Source organism: Microcaecilia unicolor, chromosome 2 (assembly GCF_901765095.1).
Source record: "Microcaecilia unicolor chromosome 2, aMicUni1.1, whole genome shotgun sequence".
Lineage (NCBI taxonomy): Eukaryota > Metazoa > Chordata > Amphibia > Gymnophiona > Siphonopidae > Microcaecilia > Microcaecilia unicolor.
In genome coordinates, this window is record NC_044032.1 from 503,366,957 (window position 1) to 503,389,650 (window position 22,694).

At 39.9% G+C, this 22,694-nt stretch overlaps 1 protein-coding gene across 1 annotated transcript in view; it reads right to left on the minus strand.

Moving 5' to 3' along the window:
* Positions 1–22,694, minus strand: part of STK32B (serine/threonine kinase 32B) — a 415,797-nt gene that overhangs the window by 19,922 nt on the left and 373,181 nt on the right. Inside the window, 1 exon segment of the mRNA XM_030192595.1 lies at positions 14,469–14,533. Coding sequence (XP_030048455.1) covers positions 14,469–14,533 — 65 coding nt within the window.

Sequence of the window (22,694 nt, forward strand, 5' to 3'; positions counted from 1 at the left end):
CTTGATGCTACTACTTCTGGTGCTCATTTCTTGGTACCAAATCTGGCACCCTTTGTAGAATTGTCTCCTTAGTTTTATGTTACATGCATGACCATTTTATGATCTACAGTATACTGCATATTGATTTTTTTATGCTTTATACTCCTGCCTTGAGCTCTGAGAAGAGGTGATTTGCAAATCTGAGAATGAAGTTAAATTAAACTGTGAGCTTGTTGGCATCGACAAAGAAGACCAATCATCATTTCTTACCTCTGATGCAAGGAATCTTAGCAGAGATTGGGTGGTGATGCCGTTAATTGGGAAACAAAATGGGTGCTGGGCAGACTTCTACGGTCTATGCTGTGATCGTGACTAAATAGATAGGGATGGGCTGGAGTATAAATTTTAAGAGGCTCCGACGTTAACTTCAGAACTTAGTACAAGAACAGTGCTGGGCAGACTTCTACAGTCTGTGCCCTGAGAAAGGCAAGGACAAATCAAAACTTGGATATACAAATAAAGTATCACATACCATGTAAATGAGTTTATCTTTTTGGGCAGACTGGATGGACCATACAGGTCTTTATCTGCTGTCATTTACTATGTTACTATGACAGTAGGCTGATATTAGCCGATTCTTCAGCTGAACCCTTGCCAATCTGGGCCACCGGTGTTAAACCTGGAAATTCAATGCTGGGCCATGTCTTGGAACCGGCACTGAATTTCTATAGAAAGGGAAAGGGAAGGGGAAATGGGACTTGATATACTGCCTTTCTGAGGTTTTTGCAACTACATTCAAAGCGGTTTACATATATTCAGGTACTTATTTTGTACCAGGGGCAATGGAGGGTTAAGTGACTTGCCCAGAGTCACAAGGAGCTGCAGTGGGAATTGAACTCAGTTCCCCAGGATCAAAGTTCACTGCACTATTCTCTAGGCTACTCCTCCACTTAAGAGTGACCCAACTGTAGATCTCCTATAAGAGATTAGTGGATTACTCAAGGTTTGAAAAGAAGGCTAGTATTTGACTTAAAAGGAGAATGATTTTTTTATGTGTCAAGGAACCTGTCCTTCCCACGATTTATATTCTCCACAAAATTCAGAAGTCAATACACTCCCCTCCCGGCAAATCAATTATTGGTTCTATGTTAGAGCCATTATCAATATTTAGATAAGTTCCTCAGACCAAATGAGAAACAGATTCTTTCCTATATTCGAGACTCAGCTGACATGATCAACACTTTAGACACCATGACATGTACTACAGATATTGAATCTCTATACACCAATATACCATGACATGTACTACAGATATTGAATCTCTATATATTAATATATATCAGAAAGAGGCCATTCAGATTAGCAGGGACACCATTACATGAAGAGACTTCCATTTGAGAATCCCCACTGAATTTATTGTTGAACTTGCAACCATAGCACTAAGAACTGCTTCTGTTTTAATGGCAAGTTCTATCACCAGATAAAAGGCACGGCTATGGGGGCCACAATGGCCCCTTTAATAGCTAATTTATATTTGACGGTCCTTTTACTAAGGTGTGCTGAAAAGTGGCCTGCGCTGATGTAGACATGTGTATTGGACATGCGCAGGTCCATTTTTCACTGCACCTGCAAAAAAGGCCCTTTTTTAAAGCCAAAAATAGACATGCGGCAAAATAAAAATGGGCATGCATCCATTTTGGGCCTGAGACCTTACCACCACCCATTGACCTACAGTAAAGTCTCATGCGTTAACCAGGCGGTAATTGTCAGTGCGTGTACAATGCTGATTACCGCTCGGTTAGTGCCACACACCAGAACTTTTCCAGGGTGCGAAGTCGGCACATGTAGAAAATGAAATTATTACCTGGGCCACATGGTAGCCACGTGATAGTTCAAAATTAACGCGTGTAGGACGTGCGTACATGCCTATGAGGCTTAGTAAAAGGTCCCCTGAGTAATTTTGAAAACTTGTTTCTTTCAGAGCATCCCTATGAAGCCAGCATATTACCTTGGAAAAGGTACATTGATGACATCTTTATGGTTTGGAAGTGCACAGAGGAACAGCTTAAACAGTTTTATAAATGGTTGAATAATTTAGACACATTTGAGATTTCAGATATGTTATGACATGCAAAGTGTGCCTTTTCTTGATACAAAGATTAATATCAATGGTGAAAATTTTGAGACTGATGTTTACTGTAAACCTACAGATGTTACTAAATATTTGGATATGATAGCTGTCATAGAATGTCTGTTAAAACATATTTCCCTTGACATGAAGAAAAGATTTAGAGAAAGAGGCTATCCTGTCTCATGCATTGAAAAGTGTTTTCAGAAAGTATTGGCATGTGTCAGAGGGATTCTGCTTAAACCAGGAGAAAGAAAGAAAATGATAAGGTTGTGTGCACATTACCTTTCAAACATATGTCTAGTTGGATTGTTAAGATTTTAAAATAAAACTGACGCATTGTCTTGTCAAGAGCCATTCTGCAACAGGGGATTGATGATAGCAAATTTTAGAGGTATGGCCTCTTTTATCTAGCTAAGCTGGTGGACCCCGGTACGGCACTGCTGACAAAGCCTATTCATTTTGAATGGGTCAGTTGGCATTGCCACACAGGAATCACTAGCACGACTTGATAAAAGAGGCCTTCAGAAACTGGCACCTGCATTGCCGGTATAAAATAGAATAAGAAAATTGTCCCGGGACATTTTAAGTGGGTTGTTCCTTATGTAAAGTCAATATGAACACTAAAACATTAACTAATCCCTCAACTGGCAAGGAGTTTGTTCTTAAGCAATTTTCTAATTGTAAGACTGAATGTGTCATATATCCTGTTGTGTGCCCTTGAGGGTTGGTCTAGATTAAGAGAAGATTCAGTATTAGAATTATGAAACATAAGAGCTCTGTGAAGAGGCAACACAAAGAGAAACTGCTAATTGACCACACACTGGCAGCTGGTCTTGTCTTTGAAGAATATAAATTATGTGTACTTGCTTAGGAGGTGGCTTGTTAGATAATATACTGCTTAAGATGGAACAAAGTTTCATATTTTATTTTGGTACTCTTCCTCTTGGAGGACTTACTATTGACATTGATATGTCTGTATACTTATGATATGTTGTGTATATAATGGCAAAGCATTAATTTTTTTATACATTTAGTAGTGGATTTTCTTACATACTATTTATTGTTTAAGTATTAGATAAGTGGGTTTTTTACAATTAGGCTCTTACCAAATCATATATCCATACACTTTTGACTATACATTTGTTATTTGTTGTTTTCTTTTTACTGATTCTCATATGCTTAAGAGATGCTTCACTTATCATTATAGATGATTGCCCCATTGCCCATTGTATGATTTTTAGCATTTTTATTATGTTCCTGGGCTCTTTCATTATAAGAATACTGTCCTTGATGTTGGAATGCACCATTGATGTCATTGGAATGCATTGATATAATCGGTCTGCATTTCTTTTAGCGTTTTTATTTTATGTTGTTTTCCTCTAATGTTAAGTTATTTTAACCCATTTATTTAGTGGTCCTCATGGCATACAACTTGGCTTCAATGTTTTATGGTGTTTACCATCTTTTGGCGCCTTTTCTGTGATTGAATCACTTTCTATTTGTAACACCTATGGGTGTTTTTAGTGCAATTTTTATTCTAAGTTAAATTTTTCACTATAAAGATTTTATTATTATTTATTTAGTTATTTATTTATTTATTACATTTGTACCCTGCGCTTTCCCACACATGGCAGGCTCAATGCGGCTTACATAGTAACAATAAGGGGAATTACAAGTCGTAAAAAGAATATACAATTTGTAGTAAACGTAATATTAGTGGGGTTAATGGATAAGTAAATTGAACAAAGGAAGAATTAGGTGCAGAAGGAAATGGGTGTTAGGAGGTGGGCGTAGGAAGATGGAGAGGAAAAGATTGGGGATAGCAATAAGGATAATGGTAAACATGGTCAATATATAATAATCATTGGTAAGAATCATGTGGGCTTGCTTTAGTTAGTTGAATCATTAGGGTAGGCTTCCTTGAATAGAAGGGTCTTCAATGCTTTTCTGAAGGGCAAAAGGCCGTTGATTGTTCAGATTGGTCTTGGTAGACCGTTCCAAAGCTGGCTACCTAGAAAGGAAAAATTGGTTGCATAGAAGGATTTGTACTTAATACCTTTGCAGTTTGGGAGGTGTAAATTAAGGTAAGTACGGAAGACGTCAAACTGTTTCTGGTTGGGAGGTTGATAAGGTTATTCATGTAGGTAGGGGCTTCTCCATGTAGTATCTTGTGAATCACTGTGTAAACTTTAAAATTAATTCTTTCTCTGATGGGTAGCCAGTGAAGCTTCTCTCGAAGAGGTGTTGCACTATCGAATCTTGACCTGCTGAAAATAAGTCTGGCTGCCGTGTGTTGGGTAGTCTGGAGCTTTTTTAATATTAGGGACTTACATCCTAAAAAAACACTGTTGCAGTAATCTGCATGCGTGAGTACAGTGGATTGTACTAGGTTCTGGAAGGTGTTCAAGGGAAGATATGATTTTACTCGTTTCAAAATCCACATTATGTTGAACATCTTTTTGTTGATGAAATTTAGCATGGTTTTCGAAAGATAACTGGCTATCAATCGTTACTCCAAGGATTTTCAAGTTGTCAGATATGGGAAGTTTAACCTCTGGGGTGCTAAGAGTAGTTTGGAGGAGAGGAGAGTATTGAGATGAGAGGACTAAACACTGTGTTTTCTCTTTATTTAGTTTCATCTTAAAAGCATCGGCCCAAGAGGTTAGAGTGGCCATGCCTGTGTTAATTTTATCGGGGATTTCAGATGTTTGTTTTAAAAGGGATGAATATGGGGATGTTGACATTATCAGCGTAAATTAAGGGATTAAGGCCATATTTTGTGATTGTTTTTAGCTAAGCTATTTTTCATAAATAAGTTTGGGTTTAAAGGTTGTATTACTTTATGCTTTTATCATATGACCTTTGACCTGGACATATATAATAGTGCTTCTATCAGGAGCTGCAATTTTGCTGCCAATTCATGCTGCTGGAGTGCTGTGTGAAACTGGTATCTTGGAGTTGGTAAAGGAATTTTCTGATAAATTATCTGTGGCTATGTGTGAAGGAGTGTGTTGTATTTATTTATTTTTCAGTTCTGAACCAAGATGGGTGAGGTGTTTGTTATATACCACTTGGGTAGGTGTCCTTTTTACCTTGTGATCAATTACTATTTTATTTGGTATTTGCTTGTTTTATTATTTATATTTAATCATTATATACAGGTCCTGGTGTGAATTTTTACTATGTATTTATTCTTTTATTATATATTTATGGTTTCTTTTACTAATAAGCTATTGCTTTATCTGTTATCAGTATTACCTAACCCCTGACACAGCCCTTGCATGGGTGAAACACAGCCAGTATCAAGCTTGTTTTGTTTACTTTCAGACCTCACAAGAATAAAGATCTAGAGGGAACGTTTTTCATTGTGATCTGCTTCTTTTCACTGCCACTTTGGATTTATTGGATCGCCTGCTTTGTTGTTTCCTTGGATGTTCCCATTCACTATCACTACCATTTACTGGTGGTAGGATACAAATATTTGAAAATGAGTGTGAAAAATCAATTTAAAGAAACATGCATGTAACATTGTACTTAAAATGTAATACGAGATAGCATCATCAATATTAAAGTGAATTATTAATTACCTTTTGAAGCACAAAACCATGACAGTGATCTATAATTTACTGTATCAATGATGATGCAGACTCATATTACAAAATTTTTAGTATAATGTTGTATGTTTAAGTTGCTTTGAAACTGATGCTTCCACTCATTTTGGAAATATTGAGTAACTGCAGCTTCACTATTATTGTTTTCTCATTTTTGAATGGCAGGATACAAAAGTCAGATCAAGTATCAAGATCATTAATAGTCACCACTATCTCTATTGCTTCTTGCAATGTACAGAATATCCAAGTATAGTGAGAATGCTTCATCTGAAGTGATAAATTGACCTGTACATTATTTCAATATGATTGCATCTGTCAGACTATGGTGTTTTATTCATGCCAACCATGGCCACTTTAACCACCTATAGGGCCCTGGACAAACTTTTGTGGAAGGGCCATCCCACCCCAGTCAGCAACTCTTCTCCCCCTACCCCACCCTGGTCCAGTGGCTCAGCTTCCTTAGTTCCCTGCCAGCCTTGTTGCTTCCTGTCAAAAAAAATAGTATGACATGAAGGTGTAGAGCCACTGTCTAGGCCATGATGCTGATGGCTCTGCTGGATCTGCCCTTCAGAAAAAGGAGGCCCATGTATGTAGAGGTGGAAATGGCAGAGTCATCAGCTATGCAGCCTAGACAGCAGCTTCATACCTTTTAACCACTTTTTGCTTTTTGTTCTGGAAGCAGTAGGGCTACTGGTGGTGGTGGTGGTAGTGTGTGTGTGTGTAGGGGGGGGGGGGTGTTACGGAAGCTCCTGGACAAGGGGAGGTGAGGAAACAGAAGGCAGATGCTGGACCAGAGTTCATACATTGGAGCAAAACAGAAGTACCCCGCCCACTATGGGGCCAGATGGGATACATCCCAGGATACTGAGGGAGTTCAGAGAACTTCTGGTGGAACCTCTTTAGGATTTATTTAATAGATCTTTAGAGATGGGAGATTTTCCACAGGATTAATGGCGAGCTGATGTGGTCCCTCTTCAGAAAAGTGGGGACAGGGAAGAAATGGGAAACTACAGGCTGGTAAGCATCACGTTGGTGGTTGAAAAAATAATGGAATTGTTGCTGAAGGAAAAAATAGTTAACTTTCTGGAATCTAACAGGTTGCAGCATCTGAAGCAACATGGTTTTACCAAAGGAAAACCCTGGTAATTGAATCTGATTGATTTCTTTGGGTGACCAAGGAACTGGATAAAGGACATGCACTAGATGTAAATCTACTTGGATTTCAGCAAAGCCTTTGATACAGTCCCTCACAGAAGATTCATGAAAAAGCTGAGTGGGCTGAACTCTGAACCCAAAGTGGTGAACTGGATTGGAATCAACTGGTTGATTGACAGGCAACAGAGGGTGGTGGTAAATGGAATCCACTCCGAGGAAAGGAGGGTGGGTATTGGAGTGTCTCAGGGGTCGGTGTCGGGGCTGATTCTGTTTAATATATTTCTGAAAGACATTGCTTAAGTGTTAAAAGGACAAGTTTGCCTTTTTGAGGATGACACAAAGATAGCCAATAGACTGGATAAATCAGAGGGAGTAGAAACTATGAGATGAGATATCCAAACATTAGAAGAATGGTCAAAGGTCTGGCAGTTAAAATTTAACAGCTACAAAACAGGGAAAAACAAAAAATAAACTACCTGTGCTCAAAAATATTATCCCAAAATATCACAGGAAACTATCAAAATAATTAATAATATCAAAAACTAAATAACCCACATAAATCGTAAAAACAATAAACATTACATATAAATGCAAATCAGGAAAATGAGAGTATTACAAGCGATAACCTAAAGATGTCTTGCAAACATTTATTATTAAAAAGCACACAATACACACAGAAATTTCCCCCATACACTTCAACCACAAATCAGAAACGGCGATATTGTCCACAGAACTTACCAGTAATAATGCACAGTCTGTATGATTAATTCTAATCATCTCTTCACCCTTAGGATCTCAGTAATACACAGTCAAGAAAACCCCCAGAACTTATCTGAAACCAAGCTCCTTTCCAATTCAGGATATCACTGATGAATTCTGGTGGCGATTCACTTTTGCTAGTACGCGGCGCCCACTAGGAAGTTTTGATAGTGTCTTAGAATTATATATAATCACAATCGCAAGATGCACAATCAAGTCCAGCTTCTGGTACTTCTAAAATATTTCAGGACTTAAGTGGGAATCTCTGGCAAAGCCACTCTTACATAAGTAATGCCATACTGGGAAAAGACCAAGGGTCCATCGAGCCCAGCATCCTGTCCACGACAGCGGCCAATCCAGGCCAAGGGCACCTGGCAAGCTTCCCAAACGTACAAACATTCTATACATGTTATTCCTCGAATTTTGGATTTTTCCAAGTCCGTTTAGTAGCGGTTTATGGACTTGTCCTTTAGGAAACCGTCCAACCCCTTTTTAAACTCTGCTAAGCTAACCGCCTTCACCACTTTCTCCGGCAACGAATTCCAGAGTTTAATTACACGTTGGGTGAAGAAACATTTTCTCCGATTTGTTTTAAATTTACTACACTGTAGTTTCATCGCATGCCCTCTAGTCCTAGTATTTTTGGAAAGCGTGAACAGAAGCTTCACATCCACCTGTTCCACTCCACTCATTATTTTATATACCTCTATCATGTCTCCCCTCAGCCGTCTCTTCTCCAAGCTGTATAGCCCTAACCTCCTTAGTCTTTCTTCATAGGGAAGTCGTCCCATCCCCGCTATCATTTTAGTCGCCCTTCGCTGCACCTTTTCCAATTCTACTACATCTTTCTTGAGATGCGGCGACCAGAATTGAACACAATACTCAAGGTGCGGTCGCACCATGGAGCGATACAACGGCATTATAACATCCTCACACCTGTTTTCCTTACCTTTCCTAATAATACCCAACATTCTATTCGCTTTCTTAGCCGCAGCAGCACACTGAGCAGAAGGTTTCAGTGTGTTATCGACGACGACACCCAGATCCCTTTCTTGGTCCGTAACTCCTAACGTGGAACCTTGCATGACGTAGCTATAATTCGGGTTCTTTTTTCCCACATGCATCACCTTGCACTTGCTCACATTAAACATCATCTGCCATTTAGCCGCCCAGTCTCCCAGTCTCGTAAGGTCCTCTTGTAATTTTTCACAATCCTGTCGTGATTTAACGACTTTGAATAACTTTGTGTCATCAGCAAATTTAATTACCTCGCTAGTTACTCCCATCTCTAAATCATTTATAAATATATTAAAAAGCAGCGGTCCTAGCACGGACCCCTGAGGAACCCCACTAACTACCCTTCTCCATTGTGAATACTGCCCATTTAACCCCACTCTCTGTTTCCTATCCTTCAACCAGTTTTTAATCCACAATAGGACATTTCCTCCTATCCCATGACCCTCCAATTTCCTCTGTAGCCTTTCATGAGGTACCTTGTCAAACGCCTTTTGAAAATCCAGATACACAATATCAACCGACTCCCCTTTGTCCACATGTTTGTTCACTCCTTCAAAGAATTGAAGTAAATTGGTCAGGCAAGATTTCCCCACACAAAAGCCATGCTGACTTGGTCTCAGTAATCCATGTCCTCGGATGTGCTCTGTAATTTTGTTTTTAATAATAGCCTCTACCATTTTCCCAGGCACCGACGTCAGACTCACCGGTCTATAATTTCCCGGATCTCCCCTGGAGCCTTTTTTAAAAATGGGCGTTACATTGGCCACCCTCCAATCTTCCGGTACCACGCTCGATTTTAAGGATAAGTTGCATATCACTAGCAGTAGCTCCGCAAGCTCGTTTTTCAGTTCTATCAGTATTCTAGGATGAATACCATCCGGTCCAGGAGATTTGCTACTCTTCAGTTTGCCGAACTGCCCCATTACGTCCTCCAGGTTTACCGTGAAGTCAGTAAGTTTCTCCGACTCGTCCGCTTGAAATACCATTTCCGACACCGGTATCCCACCCAAATCTTCCTCGGTGAAGACCGAAGCAAAAAATTAATTCAGTCTCTCCGCTACGTCTTTGTCTTCCTTGATTGCCCCTTTTACCCCTCGGTCATCCAGCGGCCCAACCGATTCTTTTGCCGGCTTCCTGCTTTTAATATACCGAAAAAATTTTTTACTATGTTTTTTTGCCTCTAATGCTATCTTTTTTTCATACTCCCTCTTGGCCTTCTTAATCTGCGCCTTGCATTTGCTTTGACACTCCTTATGCTGTTTCTTGTTATTTTCAGACGGTCCTCTTGGAATTCAGTAAAGTACTTAGACCCAGGCACCACAGTGTCTTGGGAAAATTCCTTATCTCTGCACAAGAAGTTCAGAGCATGGTGGTTGTGAAATGGTAGTTTCTTGTGAATATGCAGACCTTGGCAAGTACAGGCTGCAATGAAACATTGTCTGATGTATGGATAACAGGAGTTTGTCAGCCAAGCTCTATTTGTAGCTATATAGGTAGGGGCCTAGACCCTTACACACTGATACCAAGGACAGCTCATTTTGAAGGGTGAGACTGAAAGTCAATGAGTACGGATTTTCTTGTAGTGCATTTGTAGAATAAATTTGGGATGATGTTGAAGGGGCTGGGGCTTGAGAAAGGGGCTGCTAACTACTCTTATTGATAAATAATATCTTCATGTAAACATATAGCATATATTAGCAAGAGACTGCAAAGGGACCATGGATTAATCTTTCACCTTGGATTATTATATGTGTTTGGAATTTTTGGAGTTGTTTTCAACTATTATAAAAGGATCACAGACTGGTCACTTTTGCTAGATGATCCAACAGTGTCGGTGATGAATTTGGAAGGAGAGAAATCTACATGGTCACTTGGCCCAACTATCAGGTGGATAAGGACAAGTGGCCTACACTATCGGGCTGGCAATGACATGATAAGGACACTCAGCCCACACTATCGGGTGGGCGGTGACATGCAAGGACACTTGACTCACACTATTGGGTGGGCAGTGGCATAACAGAACATAAAAATAGATTTCCATCAAGGTATGTTATGTATTTTAAACTCACTTATTTCACACACTTACCAATACTAAACCATATATGCATCTAAATACATTTGAACTATTTCCATAAAAAACCCTTAAGAGGCATAATTTAAACCTGATTAGACTCAAGTCTACCATAAAGACAACCTCCTCAACACACATCAGATCCTGCAAAATGCTCAAAAACCCTGTCTGATACTATGACAAATTAAAATTATATTAATGTTTTGATATCATCTCAGTAAGACTAACACACAGTCTCTCCACTGACACACAAACACACACACACTCAGAACCTTACCATAACACAACACAACAGCACTAACTCCTATGACACAAAGGGCAACAACCTTGTTTATGAAAAAGCATCACTTTAAATATTACACTGAGCCCTAAAATACCAAAATACTAGAAAACAGAACAAATGGGACTGCTACAGATCTTTACATAGAAGCTACATACTAACAGAATACTCACACCTTGGCCACACATTCAAAACATAGACCCTTAACAAATGTGAAAACAAGGGACCCCAGATCAGTATTACAGTTATGAAGGCAGAAAACTGAGCCGGAACTCCAAGAATTCAAATTCTGCATATACAGCAAACAGGGAAATAGAAAGTGAAATGCAAGATATCACAGAGGTGCATTTCCAATAGCTGACATCCCAATTAATTAATTCAAAATAAAATACATTTTCTGCGTTTGTCCAAGCATTTTATATTTCTATTCACTTTGGTTCCAGTGTCTCTTTTCTGCTTTTATTTAGTTTTTTTTCCTGCCTTTTCAGGGTTTCCTGTCCATATGAGAGGAGGTTGCATTAGAGTACGTGGGACCCTGCAAACTGAAGGCCCTGACACATGTCAGAGATAACCTGTGATATTCGCTGCTGGTGACAGAAGAAACATGGGGTGGGGAGAGAGGGAGGGAAAGATGCAGGACCCACTGTTGGTAGGGGGAAAAGAGAAGAGGGAGAGAGAGAAATATTGAACTTGGGGCTAAATTTACCAATGGGCAACTGGGCAATGGCTATGCAGGAGCCTGGGACATCTGCTCCTTTTACCCATTGGTAAAAGCAACCCTGGTGATACCCAGTGCCAAATAGATTGCTCTTTAAGAGAGAGTATGGTAGCAGCAAAACAAATGCTGCATCATTTCCTTTGTTTGCTGCAGAGGTACCAGCAGATCACCATACCAAGGTTTCATTACCTCTGACAAGAAATGCAACTAATTGTTGAAAGAAGTAGACTGTGTATCAAAAAATAGGAACCTAATAGTGGCTATTCAGCATGGTTTAACCTGACAGGAGAGGCTCCTTTCAGGTTAAACCATACTGTGTGGGACAGAAGCTGAATTCAGTGGTTAGTGCCAGGACAGCCTGGGGGCAGTCCTGGGAGTTATCCAGGCATCACTGATTCAGTGTTAGAATTCAGTAGGACCATATGAACAGCTGAATAGTAGCCATACCTGGATAACTTCTAGGGGCTGCAAAAGACTCAGATATTCAGAACCAACTGTTCCATCCCCCAATTCCTCTCCCCTAGCTCTTCTGGAGGTGCTCTTTATATAGGGCTGCTAATAGCCCACCCCACCCTTTCTGGGCTCCTCCTCCTAGTTCTAGAAGAGTCCAGAGCCTTCTGTGTGCCTTTTCTCTTAAAGGGAAATCCTCTGCTACAGGTCCTCCCTGGTCCCCATGTTCAGGCCTTGGCTAGAGCTCTCTCTAGTGGCCCCTTCAGGTCATTACTCTGGAGTCCCATTGGCGCTTCCTCTAGGGACCATATTATGACATTTTTCAATCTTTTCTCTAGGAGAGCACCTTCTGAAGGCCTCCTCAGGGTAGGGCAGTCCTGTGTTTATCACAATATGTAGGTCTAGTTCCGTTGATGGCGATCAGCATTAAAAAAAAAGGTTGACTACCACTGGCTGAATATTGACTGCCTAATCTTTAAATTCTGAAGCAAATGAAACGTTCAACAATACTGGGTTATGCCAGTATCCTATAATAGAATCTGGGTGTCCTGATGCTGCATGGTGAGAACCTATTCTATAATAGCATCTGGATGCCCAGAATCTGTTATAGAATACCAGTGTAATCCACTATCTGTGTGCCTTACAGGTAGTTGCCCACAATTACAACAGCCATAGACCTGGTGTAACCGTGGGCACCTAAATGCTGCAAGTATCCTCTAAGTTATGTGTGTAACTGGGAGCCCCTCCTATGCCCCACCCATCCCCCCATGCTCCACCCATATGTATGCCTCCTGTATTTGCATGCTGTACCACTTACATACACCCTTATACAATAGAGTTTAAAGTGCTTAACATTTTTAAGTGCTACATTCTTGAGCATATACGGACGGAGAGGGATATCTAACCACAGGTGCGTAGTTATACAATTACCTTTTATAGTATATCTGAAGTAAGTTTGATTTTTCAAAGGAATGTATTCAGGTATGTAAATATTTACTTGGATAAATTGGCCAATGGAAAGTTGTTCTCTATGAATGCAGATAAAAGTGCATATTTTTTTTATTTTAGTTACATTTGTACCCTGCGCTTTCCCACTCATGGCAGGATCAATGCGGCTTACATGGGGCAATGGAGGGTTAAGTGACTTGCCCAGAGTCACAAGGAGCTGCCTGTGCCTGAAGTGGGAATTGAACTCAGTTCCTCAGGACCAAAGTCCACCACCCTAACCACTAGGCCACTCCTCCACTTTATAATACTCATACCCACAGGAAAATGAGGCATACCTGAGAATGATTAAGTCAGTGGAGGAAAACAGCATATATACATTTGATTTGCAAATCTATGCATCCTATTTTCCTCTCCATTACCAATTCCTGCACTAGCCAAAGGTTCAAAACACTCAGATGCTTTAAACCTGCGCATACTGCACTTGCTAAGTTTTAGAGAGAAAGGACTGGGGGAGTTTCTCTTTGAAAAATTTGCATAAATGTATACAAGTTAAAATTCCCTGCATAGACTGCAACTGTGTGGGCTGTTTACAAAGGCCTCTCACAATGAATGCAATCATAAAAAACAAAGAACACTGACGCACAGGTACAAGCGCATATACTTGCCAGGAATTTTCCTTTCATTGTAATATTTGTCCCCCAAACAAATTGTCAGTTAAAGGACTTAAAAACAGAAATTCTATTTAATCATGACAGCAGAGCAGTAGATGTCATAGCAAAATATACAGTGGGAATTGTTCGCATCTACATCCCATTCCTAACAATACTATCAAGTGTCACATTGTGTTTATAATGATATCCATTTTCCTTCCAGTGTTTAGTGGAGATGAAAGGAAAAGATAATGTCTTAGGTTTACAAGGCCAAGTCTACAAAGGCCATACACCGCACACCGCTGTGACTTTCCTGTTAAAATTTTATGACCCATCGCCTTTTTTCTGACTTTGGTCTACACATGAAGTGGCGCCACTCACACAATATTCTCTGCTGGATTATAGATGAGTTTCTCCTGAGACATTCAGTGACATTTATCTCTTTTTGTATTCTTTTGTCTAAATTCTTTATCTGCCATACATTTGGGACAAACGCTGCTACTTGCTGAAAAACTGGACAATTGCCACAGTACTGAAAGTATGGGAAGAAAACTATAGCAGTTAAAAATTATATACAATGCTAAAACCTGGTTTATCTGGAGGGGGTGTTCTGTCACAATTACTCATCATTTGCCACACACAACAGAAAATTGGGCTTTGTTGAGGCATCTGACATAGACATTGGAAAAAGATGCTTACTTTTCTCTGTTGAATATGATGAATTCTTTCCTCACTGCTTCCAAGCACTGCTGAAGGTGTCCGTTCTTTGAAAAGAGAAGAAAAGATTGATCACATGACAGCAGATTGCATACGATACCAAAAGAGAAAAGTTAAGAGGAGAACCATGAACTTATACATACATTTAAATGTCTAGATTTTCCAAAAGAAATCAGGTGGTGGTGACTAAGTTGCGAATAACATTATATAATAAGTCAAACTATTCTCTTGTGAGTGGTTTAGATAACTATGATCCCAAATGAGAAAAAATAGTAACCTTGCTATGGTATCTAACAGAAAAAAAATTGAATGATATAGCAAATAAAAGTACGACTGTCATCATATCACTTATGTGAAATAGAGAATGTTATTAATTTCATTTAGAAAAATATCAGAAGACTACAGAGAATTCTACATCTCCCAATTTTTGCTTTTGTCCCTTACCATTATCCCATGCTTGGGTAACATCTACTGTTATGCTGAGGTCCCTTTAAGATCTTGATAGATTCCAATTCGTCCCTAAGGATCTCAATGGACTGTAGAGGACATCCTTTTCAAACTAGATCAGGTCTAAGAAAACATACTGGGGATACTTTATCAAGGTGATGCAAGCATTTTGTATTGAACCAAGAGCAGTGGTGTATATGAAAAGCGGTATATCAGAGGAATTTAGTCTGTAGAGGGGCACTTTCAGGTATGTCACTTGTTTCCAGCATTGTTCTTGGAGTCCCTGTTGAGGACCATTTGGGTTTTGGAGGGGATCAAAGGGATGAAAGTTGGTGAGTCAGAGTTCAAGATTGCAGCTTTTGCATATGACATATTGGTGCAATTTATGGAGCTGCAGAGCCCCTGTGGAATTTGATGGCTATATTTGGTTGCTTTGGATTGCTCTGGATTGAACTTGAATCTGGATAAGTCTGAGTCTATATCCCTTCTAGAAGAGGTAGATAGAGCCTGGCAAGGGTAATTTCCCATATAAAGGGCAGGTGCAGATTTTTGCTTAATCCAGGGGTTCCTAAAGAGCTGCATCGCTATAATGTTCCAACATTGTTCAACTGGAAGCAAATGAGAATGGCCCAATGGTAACTGTTGCTAGTTTTATTGGTGGGCAGAATTTTTCTTTTTAAGATGTTGGTCTTCCCAAAATGTTTGTGGAGTGGGATTTTAGAAAGGAAGTCCAAATCAAAATGTAGATGTTATAAGTCGGGATGTCTGAAGTTCCACTAGTAACTTAGAACAGGATTCGCCAAAGTAGTTTGTTCTAAAATATATGGTGAGTAGGATGTACATGTGCCAGTGATATGCAGCTTGAACGTCCACTTTAGAAAAAAAAAAAACATCTAAATTATCAATGCAGGAACACAGGAGCATAAAGGTTTCCGTGGCAGCATATGAATATCTATGTTATGAAATCGCAACATAGACATTTATCTGCTGAAACATAAATGGCTATGTCAGTCATTTTAGAAACATAGATGACTATTTCTCCCAAAGCTGTCATAGAACACAGTCCCCCTGATATTCAAAACCATTTAACCAGCCAGGAAAGGCAACTGGCCGGTTAAATGGTACTTAGCTGGCTATCTGAAAATATTCAGTGGGAGATAGCCAGCTATCTGCTACTGAATATCGCCAGTTAGCACCTAGCAGATAGCTGGTGATATTGTTTGATATGACATGCTATCTGCCAATTTTCAGTGCATCTCCGGCTAAGTTTGGCGGTCAAATTTGGCTGCCTCAATACAGGCCTATCTTTGACTGGTTCTACTTTAACTGGCTAATGCTGAATATCGACTTGGTTGGTTAAGTTGGAACCAGCTAAAAATATACTGGATATTCAATGCCAGTCACCGGAAATTGCAAAACATTTAATATACGGGCTCAGCGCTGACCGCGGGAGCCATACATAAGAATGTTTCCAACAGCTGCCAAGCCAGGTCACAAGTACCTGGAAGAAACCCAAATTGTGGCAACATTAGATGCTACAAATCCCAGGGCAAGCAGTTGCTTCCCCATGCCTGTCTCAATAGCAGACTATGGACTTTACCTCCAGGAACTTGTCCAAACCTTTTTAAAATCCAGATACGCTAACCACTGTTACCACATCTTCGGGCAAAGAGTTCCAGAGCTTAACTATTCATTGAGTGGAAAACTATTTCCTCCTATTACATGTATTTTCATGTAACTTCCTCAAGTGTCCCCTAGTCTTCGTACTTTTGGAATGAGTAAAAAATCGATTTACTTCTACTCGTTCTACAACACTTAGGATTTTGTAGACCTCAATCATATCTCCCTTCATCTGTCCCTTTTCCAAGCTGAAGAGCCCTATCCTCTTTAAACTTTCCTCATATGAGAGGAGTTCTATCCCCGTTATCAAGCTCCATCTTTGGCCGTCTTCAAATCTAAGCTAAAAGCCCACCTTTTTGATGCTCCTTTTAACTCCTAGCTCTTGTTCACTTGTTAAGAACCGTTATTTTATCATCCTCACTTTAATATTCCCTTATCTCTTGTTTGTCCTGTTTGTCTGTCCTAATTAGATTGTAAGCTCTGTCGAGCAGGGACTGTCTCTTCATGTTCAAGTGTACAGCGCTGCGTACGTCTAGTAGCGCTATAGAAATGATAAGTAGTAGTAGTTATCATTTTGGTCGCTCTTCTTGAAACTTTTCTAATTCCGCTATATCTTTTTTGAGATACTGCGACCAGAGCTAGAGCTGAACACAATACTCAAGGTGCGGATGCACCATGGAGCGATACAGAGGCATTATAGTATTTTCTGTCTTATTCACCATCCCTTTCCTAATAATTCCAAGGAAATTTTGGCTGCTGCTGCACACTAAGCAGAAGATTTCAATGTGTTATCTACAATGACACCTAGATCTTTTTCTTGAGTGCTGATCCCCAAGCTAGACCCTAGTATCAGGTAACTATGATTCAGATTACTCTTTGCAATGTGCATCACCTTGCATTTGTCCACATTAAATTTTATCTGCCATTTGGAAACCCAGTCTTCCAATTTCCTAAGGTATTCCTGCAATATTTCACAGTCCATACATGTTGTAACAACCTTGAATAGTTTTATGTCATCTGCAAAATTAATCACCTAATTCATCATTCTCATTTCCATATTATTTATAAATAAGTTAAATAGCACCAGTCCCAGTACAGATCCCTGTGGCACTCCACTGTTCACCCTCCTCCATTTAAAGAAATGACCATTTAACCTTACCCTCTGTTTTCTGTCCAATAACCAATTCCTAATCTACACCAGAACCTTGCCTCCTATCCCATGACTCTAATTTTCTCAGGAGTCTCTCATGAGGAACTTTATCAAAAGCTTTCTGAAAATCTAGATACACTACATCAACTGGCTCACCTTTATCTGCATGTTTATTAACACCTTCAAAGAAATGAAGCAAATTGGTGAGGCTGAACCCATGCTGACTCTGTCCCATTAAACCATGTTTGTCTATGTGTTCTGTAATTTTATCCTTTATAAGAGTTTCCACTATTTTGCCTGTCACTGACGTCAGGCTTTCTGGTCTGTAAATTCCAGATCAACCCTGGAACCCTTTTTAAAAATCGGCATCAAATTGGCCACCCTCCAATCTACTCTTTAAATTGTCAATTTGGCTCAGTACATCTTCCAGGTTCAGTGAAATTTCCTTCAGTTCCTCCGCATCGTCACCCTTGAAAACTATTTCTGGTACAGGCAGATCTCTTACATCTTCTTCCGTAAAGACCAAAGCAAAGAATTCATTCAGTTTCTCCGCTATGGCCTTGTACTCCCTGAGTGCCCCTTTTGCTCCTTCATGATCTAATGGTCCCACTGATTCCCTTGCAGGCTTTCTGCTTCTGATGTACCTGAAAAAGTTGTTATTGTGAGTTTTAGCCTCTGTGGCAATTTTCTCTTCATATTCTCTTTTAGCCTTCCTTATTAATGCTTTGCATCTGACTTGCCACTAGCCAGGCTATCTTCCACAATCTGAATATCAGCCCCAGTATCCCTTGCCAGTTTTGCTTTTGGTGGTGGTGGTGGGGGGGGGGGGGGAGGAGGCAAAACCACTGAGGCATGACGGAAGCAACCTCCCCATATCCCTCCAGTGGAGAGCTGCTTAGTAGGAGTACTTTTCTGAAACCTGATCATCCTAGGTAGCAGGTCTACCTCCTGACATCCATCTTTTTGGACATAGATGTTAATTCCTCTTCCAAAATGGGGAATAAGAAAGCAATTCTATAACAGTATGCTTACATTTAGATACCTATGTGGTGCATATTCTATACAGAAAAGTAGATGGCTACTTTCTGTTATAGAATACTTGCATAACAAGTAATACATGTGCATCTAATTTAAGCATGGGCACTTACAGTAGCTATAGATCTGGTGTTCCCAATGAAATGCTTGCACACAATTATTAACATCTTGCTGCTTGATCACTGATACAATAAAATCATTCAAGAAATTTGCAACAAACAATATACAGTGGAAAATAGATAAGCCAATCATGCCTTTGCTGATTTAGTCATGTCTGAACAATGTAGGCACTGTGACTACCAAGATGGTTACTCCAATGGGATCGACCACCTGACTGGAAGATTGTGAAAGACTTGGCACAGGCAAATCAAGGCAGAAGCAAAGTGGCACCATCTATGAATGGTGAATTTACTGCACTTGCTCAGGACTGACTGCATTGGAACAAACTCCCTATGGATGCCCTTGTTGTGGTTGCCACAACACCTATGGGACTGCCATATCAACTAAGAGACAGTCCTACTGATGCTAGAGCATTAACTTGATTTGATAGAGCTTGTATAAATGCCTATGCCTAAATTGGTAAAACACGTGTTAATTTATGTATTCTATAATTTACACACATAACTGTATATCCTGGCCATGTATATACCTACCTTCAAACCACATTCCTTTTTATAGAATAACACATAACTGGAATATTGACATTTAGGTACATATGTGCACATAAATATGCATATATGCTGACATTCACATATCAGAGTACCAAACATCAAAAGACAATAATCTAACGTTGCTGTCTCTCTTATGTTTCAACCTAAGCAAATGTCTAGCCTAGCTTCATGACAAACACACAATTATTCCTAATTTGTTAAAATGTTATAATTAATTACCTGACTATATCATAGTTTTATGTTTTTCTTGAATGTAAGCCATATTGAACCTGAGTTTGTTCGGGATACTGTGGGATACAAATGTCATAAACAAATAAATAAAATATTCTGCCCATTTGTGCAAAGGGTTGACATCTAAATGTTAGTGTCCACTTTATAGAATTATCCCCAAACTCATTCATGACATGAATTGAGAGAATGTGGTTTAAGTAATAGAAGTTGACTTGATTGGTGTGACACGTTATGTACCTGCATCTGGTGTATATTATTTATATGGCTAGTTTAAAGTATTGCCATCCTGAGATTTGAATCTAAACAGCTGTCTTGGTGTGGATGCTTCTTTGATGTCACCAGTTCTTTTTGCTAGAATGTGGAACTGTTCCATAGCCCTTTGATACCCTTATAGACTGTGACATCCAACAGAGGGCTGGTGGATATATGTGCCCTTCTGATTCAAACTTGTCAAATTCGTGTCAGGTATCAACAATATGGGTCTATTTCATATGATGCCAGTCCTCTTTACAAACTGTCTTTGGAGGCTATGGGAAAATCATCCTCACATTCCTGCTTTGATTATAGCCATTTTCTGGCATCAGTGGGTCTATCATCTATCAACATGGGTTCTGTGGATGCAGCAGTTGACAGTTTAAGGTGTTTTCTATTAAATCATTGGATTTGGGAATAAAAAACAGAGATAAGTAAGTTGTATTGTTGGAGCACATACATATAGAAGCATACACTGAAATATGTGAGTGGCTCACCAAGTTCCCATACCTTGCTCACAGATTTTTAACCAAGGTTCCCAATGCTCCCAATGGTCTTATACCTACTACTACTACCACTACTTGAAAATGAAGAGACAGTCCCTCCCCTGGAACCTTTTTTTAAAAATCGGAGTTACATTGGCCACCCTCCAATCTTCCGGTACAATGCTTGATTTTAAGGATAAATTACATATTACTAACAATAGTTCTGCAAGTTCATTTTTCAATTCTATTAGTACTCTGGGATGAATACTATCCGGTCCAGGAGATCTGCTACTCTTCAATTTGTCAAATTGCCCCATTACATTCTTTAGGTCTATAGAGATTTCATTCAGTTTCTCCGACTCGTCAGCTTTGAACACCATTTCTGGCACCGGTATCTCTCCTAAATCTTTCTCGGTGAAGACTGAACAAATCTCTCTGCTACGACTTTGTCTTCCCTGATCACCCCTTTTCCCCCTGAGTCATCTAGCGGTCCAACCGATTCTTTTGCTGGCTTCCTGCTTTTAATATACCTAAAAAAAAATTTACTATATGTTTTTGCCTCCAACGTAATCTTTTTTCAAAGTCCCTCAGCCTTCCTTATCAGCGCTTTGCATTTGACTTGACATTCCTTATGCTGTTTCTTATTATTTTCAGTCGGTTCCTTCTTCCATTTTCAGAAGGATTTTCTTTTAGCTCTAATAGCTTCCTTCACCTCACTTTTTAACCATGCCGGCTGTCATTTGGTCTTCCGTCCTCCTTTTTTAATACACAAAATATATTTGGCCTGGGCTTCCAGGATGGTGTTTTTGAACACCATCCATGCCTGATGTAAATTTTTGACCCTCGAAGCCGCTCCTCTAAGTTTTTTTTTCACCGTTCTTCTCATTTTATCATAGTCTCCTTTCTAAAATGCTAACGTATTGGATTTCCTGTGTATACTTACTTCAAAGCTAATATCAAATTTGATCATATTATGATCACTGTTATCAAGCGGCCCCAGCACCATTACCTCCCGCACCAGATCATGCGCTCTACTTAGGACTAGGTCTAGAATTCTTCCTTCTCTCGACAGCTCCTGTACCAGCTGCTCCATAAAGCAGTCCTTGATTTCATCAAGGAATTTTACCTCCCTAGCATGCCCTGATGGTACATTTACCCATTCAATATTGGGGTAATTGAAATCACCCATTATTATTCTGTTGCCCAGTTTGTTTGCCTCCCTAATTTCCTTTAACATTTCTACATCCGTCTCTTTGTCCTGGCCAGGCAGATGGTAGTACACTCCTATCACTATCCTTTTCTCTTTTACACATGGAATTTCAATCCATAGGGATTCCAAGAAGTGTTTTGTTTCCTGCAGAACTTTCAATCTATTTGATTCAAGGCTCTCCTTAACATACAATGCTACCCCTCCACCAATTCGATCCACCCTATCACTACGATATAATTTGTACCCCGCTATGACAGTGTCCCACTGGTTATCCTCCTTCCACCAGGTCTCAGAGATGCCTATTATATCTAATTTTTCATTTAGTGCAATATATTCTAACTCTCCCATCTTATTTCGTAGGCTCCTGGCATTCGCATATAGACATTTCAAACTATGTTTGTTGTTCCTATTTACATCATGCTCAGTATTTGACAGTATTAATTTGTAATCTTTTGTCTAATTTTTATTTTTATTTAAGGACACCTGCCAGCTTATAATTGAAAAAGAAAAACGCCTATATTGCGACCCAAATCGGGAGATAGACGTTTATCTCACAAAAACGAATAAAGCGGTATAATTGAAAGCCGAATTTGGACGTTTTCAACTGCACTCCGTCGCGGATGCGGACAAAGTTGATGGGGCGTGTCAAAGGCGTGGTGAAGGCGGAACTGGGGTGTGGTTATCGGCCGATCAGAGATAGGCGCCTTTCGCCGATAAAAAAAAAATATGCGTTTTTAGCGAGAAATTAGGGCACTTTTCCTGGACCCTGTTTTTTCACGAATAGGGCCCCAAAAAGTGCCCTAAATGACCAGATGACCACTGGAGGGAGTCGGGGATGACCTCCCCTGACTCCCCCAGTGGTCACAAACCCCCTCCCACCACAAAATATGCCGTTTCACAACTTTTTATGTTCACCCTCAAATGTCATACCCACCTCCCTGGCAGCAGTATGCAGGTCACTGGAGCAGTTATTAGGGGGTGCAGTGGACGTCAGGCAGGTAGACCCAGGCCCATCCCCCCCCACCTGTTACACTTGTGCTGGTAAATGGGAGCCCTCCACACCACCCCCCAAACCCACTGTACCCACATATGGGTGCCCCCCTTCAC